Here is a 17,571-nt window from a genome sequence, read left to right as displayed (position 1 = left end):
ACCCTTAAAGCGGTTTTCCTGGTGGCTATTTGTTCGGCTAGACAAATATCTGAGCTGCAAGCGTTGTCCTGTAGGGACCTTTCCTGTGTCTTTCAGAGGATGGGGTTTCTTTGCGTATGGTTCTGTTCTTCCTTTTTGCCAAAGGCGGTGTCCTCTTTTCACCTTAACCAGGTTGTCGAGTTACCTGCCTTTCCGAATTTGGCAGTTGATGCTCCGATGGCAAGGGAGCTTCACTTTTTGGATGTGCGACAAATTCTTTTTCGATATCTTAAGGTGACAAATGTCTTTCGGAAATTGGATCATCTGTTTGTCCTGTTCAGAGGAGCAAATCATGAAAATAAGGCTTCCAGAGGCACTATTGCTCGATGGTCGAAGGAGACGATAGCTTCGACTTACATCTGTAAGGGCCGGTCAGTGCAAGAGGGCTTGAGAGCGCATTCCACTAGGGCGCAGGCAACCTCATGGGCAGTGTGTCAATTGCTTTCTCCACAGGATATTTGTCAGCGGTGAAGTGATCTTTTCTTCACACTTTTACCAAACATTTGGGGAACATGTATGGTGCGCAGGTCTTTCGAGTTCCCACCCAGAATAGAGGGGCTTGGGTCCATCCCACTTGTCTGGACTGATCTGGGGTACGAACAGGAAAGGAAAATTGGTTCTTACCTGCTAAGTTTGGTTCCTGAAGTACCACGGATCAGTCCAGAGACCCATCCTCATCTCTTGAAAGACTTCCTGGCTTCTGGATGTTGCTGAGCTGATATGTGATATATTCAGATTAATGAGAAGTGCACATAGCTTGGTATGAGCTTTGTGTTAAGTTAGAGGGGCCTAGTTCCAGGGGTGCAAGGTTTATTGGGGTTTAAGGTAGACATCTTGGCTTGGGGACAGGTCAATACTGAGGGGACTGCAGAGTGCACTCTCGGTTATGCAGCAGCGCCTCAAAGTTTTGTCCTCTGACTCCACCTCCTGGTAGGGATGCATAAACCCACTGATCTGGACTGATCTGTAGTATTACAGGAATGAAAATTAGCAGGTAAAAACCAATTTTCCTATTTTCCTTTGAAAATTGCCCAACAAAAAAGTCTGCAGCTGCTTTTTTTTTTTTCTGTGGATTTAGTTTCCAAATAAAATCCTGTGCATTTTCTCCCCAACCTAACTCTGTCCTGGTAACACCTCCACTATCTTACAGGTAAAAGTATGCGCAATGTGGCACTACAGGGTACTTCTACCCACGTGCGGGGTAGCCCTTTACCTGGGTCAAGAGCCATTTCTTCCCGTGAATGGCTTTGTAAAATTGCCCTCTCTATGACCTTGTTCCCGGATCTCAGCCTGCACCACTGAATTAGTAACGATAACCGTGTTTGAGAGCAGATGTAGTTCCACAGTACAAACGTGTGAACGAGGAGGAGCCTGGCAACTCCAGACCCATTAGTTTAACTTCAGCAGTGGACAAAACTGTGGAAGGAGTACTAAAGATAGCGAGTGCAGCTCCTTGAAACACGTGCCGGGCACCAGGCAGCCTGTCGTCATGAAGGGAGGATCTTCTTGGAGAGGCCTTTAATAAGGTGACAAAGTAGTGGATTGCAGGGGGCTGAGGAAGTTGCTTATCTGGATTTCAGTGAGGCTTTGACACCGTTGCACATGAGGCTGGCAAGCAAGCTGGATGATGTGGAAGTGGGATGGAAAGTTGTGAACTGGTGGAGGGAGAATATCACGTGATGGCCGATGGGACTGCACTTGGGTGAAGGTAGAGTGACAGTGGGGTAACCCAGGGTTTGGTGCTAGGACTGCATCTTTTCGGTCTGTGATTAAGAGACCTTGCTGGCCAGCAACCTGCGTTATCAGCCCGTGTCAGTCTGTAGTCCACCTTGCAGAGAGATGGGAATGAATCCTAAAGATCCGCTGCCACTCCCTCGATGACTCTGGACCTTGGTTTCTTCAGAGAGATGGGGGTGGCCAGATGTTGGTTTTTGCCCTGATCAGACTTCTGGTGGGGCGATCTCTGCTCAGTCAGCTGAGACTGGCCAGTGCCCTCTATGGAAGTGATTGGGAGCCAGCCATGGACGTTATGGGAGAGCTGGGGCTTAGATCTTGGATACCTCAAGTGTTACTGCACTTTCCACTCCTCCTCTCTCTCGAGCTATATAACAGAGGGGCTTGTTTTAAAAGCCATTTGGCCCTTGTCACAAACTGGGAGAGAGTTGTTCCGAGGGTCGGATCCGTGCAATGTATGAGAGATTCCGTGTGATGTGCTGAAGGGGGAGCCCCTGGATTAAATTACTGAATGAAAACTTGAGTTTCTCCCCAATCACTCTTGACAAACAAGTGAAGACTTCACTACATCTACGCCTTTGTGGGGGGTGGCATTTATTTCAATTTCCCACACAGTTCAGTGTGAATAAAACCTCTTGAATGCATAGTGGAGAGAGGTAGCGCGCGCGCAAATGTTGACCAGAATGTCAGAAATGGAAGCCAAGGCAAGCAAAGGACACTTCCACTCCCCCCAAAGTTTGACATGATGAGATTTGATTGTACCGACTCCCCCGGTGTTCAGTCTGGAGGGTCACCTCAGTCCCTTCGCTGACCTCTGGAGGGCGTGGAGCCCAGGACAAATCAGCCGCAGCTGGGGATGGGGTTATCATGGCAGTGGGCAGTCATTCTTGTTCCCTCCATCATCCCCCCTAACCCCAAGGATGGCTCTGGTCTGCTAAAACAAGGTCACAGACAGACAGACAGACGGGCAAGCAGGTGTTGGCTACTTTGTAAATGAATGCTGCATTGGAGAGAGGGATTTTAGTGATAAATATATACCTTATCTTTCAGGTTGGGTGACGGGGCTGAGCACAGAGCCCACTCACAAGGAAGCTGGGCCTGGTGAGGAGCTCAAGATCAGCCAAGAGATGCAGAATAAGATCACATCTTTAAGGTGACGTCTCAGTGATTGTATCTGACGGGCACAATGATGCAGTAATTGATGAACTGCTTTCTAAACTCTCTTCCATTTGTTTGGTAAAGCACGCATGTGTCTATCATAAGAACATAAATTCCCTGTACGTACCTGGATCAGTCCAGACAGTGGGTTATGTCCCCAATCCAGCAGATGGAGTCAGTCAAGGCTTCGAGGGGGCGTCACCATGAGTACTACTACCCCCTCTGCAGGAGTCCAGTATCTTCTGACTCCAGCAGATGCGAGTAGTAACTCCGGGTTGCTCCCGATTACCTTAGGCATTTCTTGTGCTTCTTGTATTCTTTTGTATGGCTTATCTGAATCTTTTTTTCTCTCTGACTGCTTTTTGGATCAAGTTTGTTTAAAAAAAAAAAAAAAAAAAAGGTAGAGGGTTCTAATTGGGAGGCGTGGCTTCCCTCTGTGTTTGTTTGCTCTCTCCATCTTCTCTCCTTGCGAGCAGGGTAAGTGCAGCGTTTTTGGTTTTGTGCTTTTTCCTTGCAGCTTTTCTTCGTCTGGGCTCGCGGAGGCCAGCAGGACCGGCCTCTCCGCGCTCCCTCCCTCGCCCGCGGCCATTTTCGCGGCTCCTCGTGGGCTGCGGAGGCAGGCAGGGAGATCGTCGCCGGCGGGTCGCGCAGCCAGGAAGGCCCCCCCGCGGTGCCGCTTTGGTTTTGGCGGGTTGTGCAGGCCGTCCGGGCCCTCCCGCGGCCCCCCCCCCGAGGCTGTGCCCGGTGGTTTTCTGTTTGCCTGCCGGCTCTCTTCTTCCAGACGGCTCCGATGCCGCGGCCAGCGCGCTGCTCGGCCTGCGGCGAGCCCGGCTCACGGATTTCGAGGGAGGGCATCTGTGCGAGGTGCCTCCCCGGGGGGGAAGGCACCTCGTGGCCTCTTACTGATTTCCCTCGGCTGGCAGGCTTGCCCGGGCGGCGTGGGCCGGCCCCTCCCCCATTCCTGGCGGGAACGGCGGCCATTTTACATACTATGCGTGCTGAAGGGGAGCAGGCAGCGCTGGGGGCCGGGGATGCTGAGGACCCTCCTCCACTCTTGCTTGCTGAATCGGACTCGGAGACAGGCCCGCAGGGGCAGGGGTCCCCGGGGGCCCCCCCCTCGGAGACCCCGTCGGGTAGACCGGGGTTTTCCCCGGAATTCATCCTTTTGATGCACACTGCATATCTGCAGGGACTTGATGCTCCCACGGGACCTCCTCCAAGCAAGATACCGCGGCCCTCGCTACCTCCCCCGGCCCCCCCTGCTCCGGCGGGTGTGGGGACCCCCCGCCCGCGCCCGGCTCCCGGTGGGCTCGGGGACAGCGGGCACAGGGCCAGCTTCCCCTGGATCGGACCCGGCGGACCCGGGTCAAGGGGACTCCACTTCCGAGGGGGATGATCCGCGCACGCTGCGTCTGTTCCAGCGGGAAGAGCTGGATGACCTGCTCCCACAAATTATCAAGGAGTTGGACCTCGATCCACCGCCGGAGCCGCCCGCTCCCGTAGCGCCCGCTGTGGTCACTTCCTCAAAGAAGGGGGATCCGGTCCTGGCAGCCCTGAGGCCGAGAGCTCGGGCTTTTCCCATTCATGAGTCTTTTATTCAGCTCCTCACCAGGGAATGGGATGCCCCGGAAGCTGCTCTTAAGGGCAGCCGGGCCATGGAGAAACTGTATCCGCTGCCGGAAGATTTTCTAGATCTCATCAAGGTACCTAAAGTGGACTCCGCGGTGACAGCGGTCACGAAGAGGACGACCATCCCTGTGACGGGGGGAGCGGCCTTAAGGGACACCCAAGATCGCAAGTTGGAAGTCTTCCTCAAGCGGGTCTTCGAGGTCTCCGCGGTAGGGTTGCGGGCGGTGATGTGTAGTTCGCTGGCACAGCGGACCAGCCTCCTCTGGGTGCAACAGCTGCTCACCTCCCAGGTCCTACCGGCCGGGGAGGCCGACCAGGCGGATAGGCTGGAAGCTGCGGTGGCGTATGGAGCCGACGCTTCCTATGACCTGTTTCGGATCCTCGCCCGCACCATGGCCTCCGTGGTAGCGGCACGCCGTCTCCTATGGCTCCGCAACTGGGCGGCGGACACGTCCTCCAAGTCGAGTCTGGGCTCCCTGCCTTTCAGGGGCAAGTTTCTGTTCGGGGAGGATCTGGATCAAATCATCAAGTCGCTGGGGGAAAACGCGGTTCATCGCCTGCCGGAAGACAGATATCGCTCCACCAGGGCGTTTTCGTCCTCTCGGACCAGAGCCAGGGCGCAACGGCGCTACCGGAACTACAGACCGGCGGCGGCCAGGTCCTCGGCCCCCAGGTCTCAACCCTGGTCTCGCTCCTTTCGCGGGCGCCGCCCCGCGTGTCCCGCCACCTCAGGTGGACAGCCCTCTCCCAAGTCCTCGCAATGATGTTCGGCTCGCCCACTCCGCCGTTCCCAGGATCGGGGGGCGGCTGGCGTTCTTCTACCAGGAGTGGGCGCGGATCACCTCAGACCAGTGGGTCTTGGATACCATCGGACAAGGTTACGCGTTGGAGTTTGTCCGTGCTCCAAAGGGACGGTTCGTATTCTCCCCTTGCGGCTCGGACGACAAGCGAAGGGCGGTGCAGTTGACCCTGGACAGGCTTTGGGAGATAGGCGCCATTGCGCCCGTGCCCTGCGGAGAGGTGGGCTCGGGCCATTATTCCATCTACTTCGTGGTGCCAAAGAAGGACGGCTCCTACCGCCCCATCCTGGACTTGAAGGAAGTCAACAAATCACTCAGGGTAGTTCAGTTCCGCATGGAAACGCTGCGGTCAGTGATCGCGGCGGTGCATCGGGGGGAATTCTTGGCCTCCTTGGACCTGACGGAGGCCTACCTTCACATCCCCATTCGCCGGGAGCATCATTGTCTTCTACGGTTCAAGATCCTGGATCAACATTTTCAGTTTGTGGCTCTCCCGTTCGGGCTGGCGACGGCGCCGCGCACTTTCACCAAAATCATGGTGGTGGTAGCGGCTGCCTTGCGGAAGGAGGGGATACTAGTTCATCCTTATCTGGACGATTGGCTCATCCGAGCGAAGTCTTTTCGCCATGGACAGGAGGCTGTGGCCAGGGTCATAGAGTTTCTGCAGTCCCTGGGATGGGTGGTGAACTTCTCCAAGAGCTCCCTGGTACCCTCACAGCGCTTGGATTTCCTGGGGGCGACCTTCGACACCCGTCTCGGCGCGGTTTTCCTGCGTCAGGACAAGGCGCAGGCCCTGCGGGAACACATACAACGGTTCTCTGCGTTATCGGTCCCTACCTCCTGGGACTATCTGCAGCTCCTGGGGGTGATGGGTTCCACTATCGACATGGTCCCTTGGGCATTTGCGCACCTCAGGCCTCTACAGAGATCGCTTCTATCCCGGTGGAAACCGCTTTCGCAGGACTATCAGGTGCTCCTCCCCCTGCCGCAGTTTGCCAGGAACAGTCTAACCTGGTGGATGGTTCCGGAGAACTTGGCCCGCGGCATGTCTCTCGATCTGCCAAATTGGGTCGTGGTAACCACCGACGCCAGTCTAGTAGGCTGGGGAGCGGTCTGCGACCACAGCGCCACGCAGGGGACGTGGTCCGCGGAGGAATCAAAGTGGTCCATCAATCGCCTGGAGACCAGAGCGGTCAGACTAGCGCTCCAGCACTTCCTGCCGCTCCTTCGGAACCGGGAGGTCAGGATCTTATCGGACAACGCGACGACGGTGGCCTATATCAACCGACAGGGCGGCACCCGCAGTCCGCAGGTCGCGCTCGAGGCAGAGATGCTGATGCAGTGGGCGGAGCAGCATCTGGACCGCCTGGCGGCCTCGCACATCGCGGGAGTGGACAACGTACAGGCGGATTTCCTCAGCCGTCAACTTCTGGATCCCGGGGAATGGTCCCTCTCCGACGAGGCAATGCAGCTGCTCGTCCGGCGGTGGGGATCCCCCCACCTGGATCTCATGGCGTCCGCACGGAACACCAAGGCGCCCCGGTTCTTCAGCCGCCGGAGAGAGCGAGGGGCGGAGGGCGTAGACGCTCTCGTGCTCCCGTGGCCGACCAACCTGCTGCTATACGCGTTCCCGCCGTGGCCACTGGTCGGAAGACTACTCCGCCGCGTGGAGGCCCACCAGGGACCTGTGATCTTCGTCGCTCCGGAGTGGCCAAGACGACCTTGGTTTGCAGACCTGCTCCAACTGGTGATCGACGGACCCATCCGTCTGGGACATCTCCCCCGCCTCCTTCACCAAGGCCCGGTATTTTTCGACCAGGCAGAACTCTTCTGTCTTGCGGCCTGGCTTTTGAGAGGCACCGCCTTCGGCGTCGGGGCTACCAGGAGGCGGTAGTGTCAACGCTGCTGCGTTCTCGAAAGGCTTCGACGTCGGTGGCCTACGTGCGAGTCTGGAAGGTGTTCGAGCTGTGGTGTGCCGGATTGAACACGTGTCCCACGGAGGCTTCGGTTCCCCAGATTCTTCAGTTTCTGCAAGTGGGGGTGGACAAAGGGCTTGCCTACAACTCACTCCGGGTCCAGGTGGCCACCCTTGGTTCGCTCCTGCGGGACGGGGGTTCTCTGATGCAACACCCGGACATTCTTCGTTTTCTCAAGGGTGTCAAGCACTTGCGACCGCCGTTGCGAAATCCTTGTCCCTCCTGGAGTCTCAACCTTGTGCTACGGGCCATGTCGGGACCTCCGTTTGAACCACTGCGGAATGCGACGCTTAAGGATCTCACGCTTAAGACGGTGTTTCTGGTGGCTATCTGCTCTGCTCGGCGCATCTCGGAGCTGCAGGCCCTGTCGTGCAGAGAGCCGTATCTCCGTTTCTCAGACTCCGGGGTTTCGATTCGCACTGTTCCCTCCTTTCTTCCGAAGGTGGTGTCCGCGTTCCATGTGAATCAGACGGTGGAACTTCCTTCCTTCTCCCCTTCGGAGCCGAGGTCTCTCCGACTACTGGACGTCAAGCGCACCCTGCGCCTCTATCTGGAGGCTACGAATGATTTCCGGACTTCTGACCATCTCTTCGTCCTCTGGTCCGGTCCTCGGAAGGGATCTCAGGCCTCCAAGATGACCATTGCCAGATGGTTGAAGGCTGGCATTGCCGCTTCCTACATTGGGGTGGGGCGGACTCCCCCACCCGGTATTGTGGCGCATTCTACACGAGCTCAGGCGGCCTCTTGGGCGGAGACTCGCTCGGTCTCCTCTCAAGAAATTTGTAGAGCGGCCACCTGGAAATCGTTACACACGTTCTCGAGACACTATCGTCTACACCTCGCTTCTTCGGTCTTCGGACACTTTGGGGAGCAGGTGCTACGAGCGGGTCTCGCAGGACCCCACCCGGTTTAGGGAAGCTTGGGTACATCCCACTGTCTGGACTGATCCAGGTACGTACAGGGAAAAGAAAATTATTACTTACCTGCTAATTTTCGTTCCTGTAGTACCATGGATCAGTCCAGACGCCCACCGCATTTGGGTTCTAATTCCTGCTCGACTGTTTTCCTCTATGGGACGATGGTGCTTTCTGTCTCTCGCGATTCCTCAGTTTTCCCTGTTTGTCACCGTTACGTTTGGGGTTGGCACGCTGACCTCCCGACCTCCCACCCGTTGGTGGGACGGGCACAGGTTTTGTTGTTTATGTTCTGCGGCTTTGTTGCCGTTACTTTAAACTTGATCCAAATTGGGGGTTCTTTGTTTACTCGGGCTTTGATATACTCGATACTGAACTCCTGCAGAGGGGGTAGTAGTACTCATGGTGACGCCCCCTCGAAGCCTTGACTGACTCCATCTGCTGGATTGGGGACATAACCCACTGTCTGGACTGATCCATGGTACTACAGGAACGAAAATTAGCAGGTAAGTAATAATTTTCTTTTTCCATACTGGGTCAGACCAAGGGTCCATCAAGCCCAGCATCCTGTTTCCAACAGAGGCCAATCCAGGCCACAAGAACCTGGCAATTACCAAACATTAAATAGATCCCATGCTACTAATGCTGGTAACAGCAATGGTTATTTGCTAAGTCAACTTGATTAATAGTAGTTTATGAGCTTCTCTTCCAGAAGCTTATCCAAACCTTTTCTAAACCCTCCGCCCTAACCACATCCTTCGGCAATGAATTCCAGAGCTTAATTTTCTTTTTTTTCTTTTAAATATACTACTTACTAGCAGCATGGCGTGCCTCCTAGTTGTTCTATTATCCAAAAGTGTAAATAACTGATTCACATCTACCCGTTCTAGATCTCTCATGATTTTAAACACCTCTATCAGCCGTCTCTTCTCCAAGCTGAACAGCCCTAACCTCTTTAGTCTTTCCTCATAGGGGAGCTGTTCCATCCCCTTTATCATTTTGGTTGCCCTTCTCTGCACCTTCTCCATCACAACTATATCTTTTTTGAGATGTGGCGACCAGAATTGTACACAGTATTCAAGGTGCGGTCTCACCATGGAGCGATACAGAGGCATTATGACATTTTCCGTTTTATTCACCATTCCCTTCCTAATAATTCCTAACATTCTGTTTGCTTTTTTGACTGCCGCAGCACACTGAGCTGACTATTTCAATGTGTTATCCACTATGACACCTAGATCTTTTTCTTGGGTTGTAGCACCTAATATGGAACCTAACATCGTGTAACTACAGCAAGAGTTATTTTTCCCTATATGCAACACCTTGCACTTGTCCATATTAAATTTCATCTGCCATTTGGATGCCCAATCTTCCAGTCTTGCAAGGTCCTCCTGTAATGAATCAGTCTGCTTGTGATTTAACTACTCTGAACAATTTTGTATCATCTGCAAATTTGATAACCTCACTCATCGTATTCCTTTCCAGATCATTTATATATATATTGAAAAGCACCGGTCCAAGTACTGAGGCACTGCACTGTTTACCCTTTCCACTGAGAAAATTGACCATTTAATCCTACTCTCTGCTTCCTGTCTTTTAACCAGTTTGAAATCTACGAAAGGACATCACCTCCTATTCCATGACTTTTTAGATTTTTTAGACTCATGAGGGACTTTGTCAAATGCCTTCTGAAAATCCAAATACACTACATCTACCGGTTCACCTTTATCCACATGTTTATTAACCCCTTCAAAAAATGAAGCAGGTTTGTTAGGCAAGACTTCCCTTGGGTAAATCCATGTTGACTGTGTCCCATTAAATCATGTCTTTCTATATGCTCTACGATTTTGATCTTGAGAATAATTTCCACTATTTTTCCCAGCACTGAAGTCAGGCTCACTGGTCTATAGTTACCTGGATCGCCCCTGGAGCCTTTTTTAAATATTGGGGTTACATTGGCCACCCTCCAGTCTTCAGGTACAATGGATGATTTTAATGATAGGTTACAAATTTTAACTAATAGGTCTGAAATTTCATTTTTGAGTTCCTTCAGAACCCTAGGATGCATACCATCCGGTCCAGGTGATTTGCTACTCTTTAGTTTGTCAATCTGGCCTACTACATCTTCTAGGTTCATAGTGATTTGGTTCAGTTCATCTGACTTCTCACCCTGAAGACCGTCTCCGGAACTGGTATCTCCCCAACATCCTCATTAGCAAACACGGAAGCAAAGAATTCATTTAAAGGGAAATTTTAAAACATTTGTGTGGGCGTCCATGTTGCATGGTTCCAGGCACGCGCTCACGGATGCGCAGATTTTATAACATGCATGCGCTGACGTGTGCATGTTATAAAATCCGCTACCTGCTGGTACATGTGCGCTCAATTTTAAATCGGCGCAGGCATGTGCGTGTGCGTGCTGACTCGCAGGCGTAAAGGAGGGGGCAATTTTACATCACGTACATGGTGACAGACTAGATCTTTTCCCCAGGTCCCTCCCAGTCCGCTTCGTACATCCTAAACCCCCTAGCTAACCTGCCTCCCTTTTCCCCTATCTGCCTCAAACTCGAATACCCCGCTGACTACACTATTTTTTTTGTTTCCTAACTTGCCCGCGCTCCCGTGCAGCAGCAGGTTGTGCGGGCTGTTCCGATGCCAGCGCGCGCTTCAGCGAGACGGTGCCCAATGACAGTGTCCTGGCCCGCCCAGACCCTTCCCCGCTCCTCCCCTTTCTCCTTACGCTGTTCTTCGGCGCATACCAGGAGATACACGTGTGGCTGTGAGCGTTCGAAAATCCCTGCGGCGCGCGCGGGGCCTGGCCACCCGCATATCTCCCAGTTTTCATGCATGCCAGGTCTTATAAATTGGGCCTCATATCTTTCTGCAATGGCCTTATCTTCCCTAAGAGCCCCTTTAACCCCTCTGTCATCCAATGGTCCCCCAGACTCCCTCACAGGTTTCTTGCTTCGGATATATTTTTTATATTATGAGTTTTTGCCTCTACAGCCAACTTCATTTCAAATCCTCTCTTCGCCTGCCTTATCACTGTTTTACACTTAGCTTGACAATGCTTCTGCTTTTTCCTATGTTCTTCAGATGGATCCTTCTGGGTTTTGAAGGAAACTCCTTTAGAAATGGGAATGTTTTCAGAGTGATCTGGGATTTGTTTTCCCACCTCTGCCCTGCATCTGAATTACTGATTCTTTTTTCTTCACTTCCATTTCCAGTTTGTTTGTAGCTGCGTTGGTTCTGGAGAAAAGGGGGTAGTGCACTACCCTTTGTGGGTCCAGCCCCTAATTATCCAGTGATTAAAGCACTGAGGAGGGAGAGGGGGAGGAGAATCTTAGCTCGTACAGGTAAAGATGATGCACTTTTCCTCTTTTCTCATCCCACATACACCAGAAGAGACGCTTTCTGATGGCCAAACTGCATTTCAAGAATTACAAGATCTGATCGTGGGAGGCTTGACGTCTTCCTGGTTTCATTGGCGCTTTCTGGAGGGCTCAGGTTTGATAGATTGGGGGGGGCGGGGATAGCTTTCAAACTGTGTGCTGACCTGTAAAGTCGGTGGCTACTTTTTACCCATGGACTTGTAAGAAGTACACGCGTGGACCTGCACCTGCTATTTGTTCAGGACCTTCTTCCAGCAAAATTAGAAAAGCATTCACGCGGGCACACAGGTGCTAACCTCGCTCAGCCTCCTCTGCACTGAAAGCGCGTACCAGCACTGCCCACAGATAGTGAACAAGTCTCAAAGAGCCTGCGTCCCTGAGTAAAGCACGGAAACGCCTTTGAAAACTGCCTTCCAGGCTAACAAGGCAATTGTGAAATATTTCTCATTTAGAACATAAAAAATGCCAAGCCAGGTCAGGCCAAGGTCCATTGAGCCCAGCATCATGTCTCCAACACTGCTCAGGCCAGGTCACAAATTCTTGGCAAACAGAAGATCTAATTCCTAGTACTGACTCCTAGGGATAGCCGGAGCTAATAATGTGTTCCGGAGGAACTTGTCCAGGCCTCTTGTAAACCAAGCTGTGCTCGTCGCCTGGATCACGTCCTCTGGCAACACATCCCACAGCTTGACGGTGCGCTGAGGGGAAAAAGTACTTTCTCCGATGGCTTTAAATCTGCTGGTTGTGAGTTTCATGCACTGACCCTTGTTTTAGTATTATATTGTCCTTGATTTGTCATGATTTTATAAACGAGCCCTGGTCTGCGAAGCCTCTCATCACAGGAGAGATGTTCCACTCCCTTCATCATTGTTGTTGCCCTCCTCTGCACCTTTTCTAGTTCCACTCTCTCTCTCTCTTGAGATGTGGACGAGAGCTGCACAGAGTTCTCCAGATGCGGTGGCACTGTGATTAGTTTCCATTTTGTTCTCCGTTCCTTTTCGCATCATTCCTAGTATTCTGTTTCCTTTTCTGACTGTCACTGCACACTGAGCACAGGATTTCAATATATTTTCCACAAGGCCTTCAAGATCCTTTCCCTGGGTGGTGAATCCATCATCGTATACCTGTGGCTGGGATGATTTTGCCCCATGTGCATCACTTAGATGATTCATCTCAGGTTTCAACCACTATTCCCTGTACGTACCCGGATCAGTCCAGACACCTGGGTTGTGACTCCGCACCAGCAGATGGAGACAGAGCAAAACTCGACGGGCTCCCTACATATAGTAAGGTGCCACCCACAGCCCCTCAGTCTTTCTCTGTCTCCAGCAGATGGGGCAGGTCCACCCACAGTCTCTGGGATCCCTGGGGTTTTTTGGTAGTTAGTCAGGGATAGTTAAAAAAAAAAAAAAAAAAATTTAATAACCAATTAGAGGTTAAGCTTTAATCTTTCTATTTAAAAAAAAAAAAAGTAAAAGAAAAGGAAGTCTCCCGTCGGTGGAGCCTCCCAGGGGGGTTGGGAAGGTCCTGAGGGGACCATCTCCTCCTGGTTGAGGACCCGGCCGTGTTCTTGTGGCCTGGTTTGGCCTCTGTTGGAAACAGGATGCTGGGCTTGATGGACCCTTACTTTGGCATGTTCTTATGAAGTATGATCAGAAACCATATGTAATATCAAGGATATTAATACAATTCTTAAAACATTTATTTGGTCTTAGTTAAATCTGGAGGAAAAAGTAAATTGGACTCTGAGGTCCATATTCAGAAGCCATTTAGATGGATAACATAATAGTTATCCGTGGAAATGGCTTATTCAGCTACATTTAGCCCTTCTCCAGCGTGTGTTCTGAGGAGGAGCCGAGTTAGCCAACTAACCTAACTGGTCGGGCCGTGGGGCTGCCCTAAAGTTAGTCGGGTACATTCAGGGGCGCACAGCGGCTGAAGATGGAGGCCTTTAATTACAGAGACCTGGCCAGAAGAGAGCATCCCCCAGGAATTCTGCACATTTGGCTTTGTCTTGCCTGCCTGCTAATTTCCCATGGGACCCATTTAACATGCACGCTGGGGCCTTTCTGCAAAGCCTCTTAGCTTTTGTGCCCACTAAACCTTAATGCATAGGCTTCAGTAACAACTTTTTATTTCCCAGAGTAGAGCTGTGGGTAGCTTTTCTGAGGCCGCAGTTGTAGCATTAGAGAAGCCAGGTAGACCCACACCACTTGCCCACCTCGCAAATCATGACTTGGGTTATGCCCTGCGTTGCTGCAAACTGCACAGATGCTTTCAACGCATGTACGTCAGGAAAAGTTTCAAAGAGAAACTAGCTGTGTTGCTGCTTTATGAAAAGTAGGAAGTGCAGCGTGCGAGCATTGAAAGTGTCCATGTGCCCTGCGCCTGGCGGGTGTACTGGGTTACTCCTCTCAGGTACTTAATCTGCGTCTGAGGGCCTGCTAAATACCTGGGGAACTGCAAGGGGCCCTGAGTCGTTTCTTTTCAGCGAGGGAGCGGGCGCGTTCAGCCTCTTCTGTGGGCTCTGGCCTGCCTGTTGTTCCCGCCAGGGCGGTCACCAAAAGTGCATGACCTGTGCACACGTCCTCAGGGGCTTTCACCAGTTTTGCTTGCCTGGTCAACATTATAGTTGAGAAGAGAGATTTTTGTTATGTGGTAAACACTCACAACCTCCACTCAGTAAATACCTGGAAATTAGAGCAGCAGAAAGGAGGCCTTGTTAAAGAAAGGGACAGCCGTGTGAGTCTGCTGTGGCAAAAGTGACAGGAGTCAGGCGGCACCTTAAAGATTAACCAATTTATTGAAGCCTGAGCTTTTGACGTCAGGGTCCACTTTGTCAGATGATGGAGTGCACGCTGTCCTCGAAAGCTCCTGCTTTAACAAATTGGATAGTCTGGAAGGTGGCACGCAACGCCTCCTGTCATTTTTGTTAAACAGAAAATGTGATAAATTGTGGTTTTAAAAGCCTGTGCTGCATTCTGTTTCGGAGGCTCAGCCCTAGTCCTAGGAGCCGGATTAAAGGCTTGCTTCTTTCCGCAGGGGCGAACTGGAACAGCTGCAGTTTAAGGTGCTTCAGGAGCGGGAGAAGTACCAGCAGTCTGCTCAGTCCAGCACCGCTATCTCAGCAGTTCCTGTCTTCAGCGTGAATGACAAGTTTACCCTGAATCGAGATGATGCCAGCTACAGCCTTACCCTGGAGGTGCAGACGGCCATAGATAACGTCCTGGTTCAGGTGCGTGTCACAGGCTCCATTTCTGACTCCAGCCTGTGTTTCGGTACAGCAGCACATGCCTGGCAGCCTTAGAAACGTGTAGCTTGCAGGTTATTGGAAATGCAGGAGGCTCTGCTCAAGCAGACAGCTCAGTTTAATGCTCTGACCTTGGCCCCAGTGTTTGAAAGAGAAACTGCAGTGGTGCACCCCTTCTTGTAACCAGCAGGATTTCTCCAAGGGGGGGGGGGGGTAGGCTTTAGGTGGACGTTCCTTCCAGGTCCCTCCCTGCTCCCATGTGACTCCAAATCAAACCAAGGGAAAGCACAGGTTCCAGGTACGCGGTGGTAAATAAAACCACGGGAAAGCACAGGCTCCAGGTACGCGGTGGTAAATAAAACCACGGGAAAGCACAGGTTCCAGGTACGCCGTGGTAAATAAAACCACGGGAAAGCACAGGTTCCAGGTACGCGGTGGTAAATAAAACCACGGGAAAGCACAGGTTCCAGGTACGCCGTGGTAAATAAAACAAAGGGAAAGCACAGGTTCCAGGTACGCCGTGGTAAATAAAACCACGGGAAAGCACAGGTTCCAGGTACGCCGTGGTAAATAAAACCACGGGAAAGCACAGGTTCCAGGTACGCGGTGGTAAATAAAACCACGGGAAAGCACAGGTTCCAGGTACGCGGTGGTAAATAAAACCACGGGAAAGCACAGGTTCCAGGTACGCCGTGGTAAATAAAACAAAGGGAAAGCACAGGTTCCAGGTACGCCGTGGTAAATAAAACCACGGGAAAGCACAGGTTCCAGGTAGGCGGTGGTAAATAAAACCACGGGAAAGCACAGGTTCCAGGTACGCCGTGGTAAATAAAACCACGGGAAAGCACAGGTTCCAGGTACGCCGTGGTAAATAAAACCACGGGAAAGCACAGGTTCCAGGTACGCCGTGGTAAATAAAACCACGGGAAAGCACAGGTTCCAGGTACGCCGTGGTAAATAAAACCACGGGAAAGCACAGGTTCCAGGTACGCCGTGGTAAATAAAACCACGGGAAAGCACAGGTTCCAGGTACGCCGTGGTAAATTAAACCACGGGAAAGCACAGGCTCCAGGTACGCGGTGGTAAATAAAACCACGGGAAAGCACAGGCTCCAGGTACGCCGTGGTAAATAAAACCACGGGAAAGCACAGGCTCCAGGTACGCCGTGGTAAATAAAACCACGGGAAAGCACAGGCTCCAGGTACGCCGTGGTAAATAAAACCACGGGAAAGCACAGGTTCCAGGTAGGCGGTGGTAAATAAAACCACGGGAAAGCACAGGTTCCAGGTAGGCGGTGGTAAATAAAACCACGGGAAAGCACAGGTTCCAGGTAGGCGGTGGTAAATAAAACCACGGGAAAGCACAGGCTCCAGGTACGCGGTGGTAAATAAAACCACGGGAAAGCACAGGCTCCAGGTACGCGGTGGTAAATAAAACCACGGGAAAGCACAGGCTCCAGGTACGCGGTGGTAAATAAAACCACGGGAAAGCACAGGCTCCAGGTACGCGGTGGTAAATAAAACCACGGGAAAGCACAGGCTCCAGGTACGCGGTGGTAAATAAAACCACGGGAAAGCACAGGCTCCAGGTACGCCGTGGTAAATAAAACCACGGGAAAGCACAGGCTCCAGGTACGCCGTGGTAAATAAAACCACGGGAAAGCACAGGTTCCAGGTACGCCGTGGTAAATAAAACCACGGGAAAGCACAGGTTCCAGGTACGCCGTGGTAAATAAAACCACGGGAAAGCACAGGTTCCAGGTAGGCGGTGGTAAATAAAACCACGGGAAAGCAGAGGTTCCAGGTAGGCGGTGGTAAATAAAACCACGGGAAAGCACAGGTTCCAGGTAGGCGGTGGTAAATAAAACCACGGGAAAGCACAGGTTCCAGGTACGCCGTGGTAAATAAAACCACGGGAAAGCACAGGTTCCAGGTAGGCGGTGGTAAATAAAACCACGGGAAAGCACAGGCTCCAGGTACGCGGTGGTAAATAAAACCACGGGAAAGCACAGGCTCCAGGTACGCGGTGGTAAATAAAACCACGGGAAAGCACAGGCTCCAGGTACGCGGTGGTAAATAAAACCACGGGAAAGCACAGGCTCCAGGTACGCGGTGGTAAATAAAACCACGGGAAAGCACAGGTTCCAGGTACGCGGTGGTAAATAAAACCACGGGAAAGCACAGGTTCCAGGTACGCGGTGGTATACTGCAATCGGCAGAGTTCCAGCACAGCAGTAGATGTTAGGACTGTCTGCTGCAGTTTAATAATCCAGCATCAGGCAATGCTCCTCATCCCTCCGAGGCTTTGCTGTTAGTGGAGCTGGCGTAACGTCCTGGTGCTCACGTCAGGATGTTTGCCTCATCCCAGTGAAACGGTGGCATTTCCTCCCTGCAGTTTACAAGGGCTCGACAGGGATCTGGCTCCTCTAGGGCTGCCTGCTGGAGATGTTGTTTGTGGCTGTGCTCGCCGAGGAGTGGTTCAGCTAACCCTGGAGCATGCTCAGTTAAAGGAGCACCAAATATTGCAAATTCTGCAAGAGGTCAGCTAGTAAGCGTGGGTTGCATTCTCATGTACTCCTGTCTGCAGCTTTGTTCCCACCCGTAGGTTTTGTGGGCCAAAAAAATCAAACTTTCAAGCAGGAATGATTTTGGTGGCTGTTCTTCACTTTGGAACACATTC

At 52.0% G+C, this 17,571-nt stretch overlaps 1 protein-coding gene across 5 annotated transcripts in view; it reads left to right on the top strand.

Annotated features, from left to right (window-relative positions):
• Positions 1 to 17,571, top strand: part of BBS7 (Bardet-Biedl syndrome 7) — a 154,244-nt gene that overhangs the window by 83,727 nt on the left and 52,946 nt on the right. For all 5 annotated transcript variants that reach the window (XM_029587908.1, XM_029588771.1, XM_029587190.1 and 2 more), the window contains exons 11-12: positions 2,824 to 2,926; positions 14,685 to 14,877. In XM_029587908.1, the coding sequence (XP_029443768.1) occupies positions 2,824 to 2,926; positions 14,685 to 14,877 (296 nt within the window). The remainder of the gene's footprint in view (positions 1 to 2,823; positions 2,927 to 14,684; positions 14,878 to 17,571) is intronic.

The sequence above is a fragment of the Rhinatrema bivittatum genome, chromosome 1, assembly GCF_901001135.1.
Source record: "Rhinatrema bivittatum chromosome 1, aRhiBiv1.1, whole genome shotgun sequence".
NCBI classification, from domain to species: domain Eukaryota; kingdom Metazoa; phylum Chordata; class Amphibia; order Gymnophiona; family Rhinatrematidae; genus Rhinatrema; species Rhinatrema bivittatum.
The sequence above is the reverse complement of the archived record's forward strand: the minus strand, read 5'-3'. Positions and strand labels throughout refer to the sequence as shown.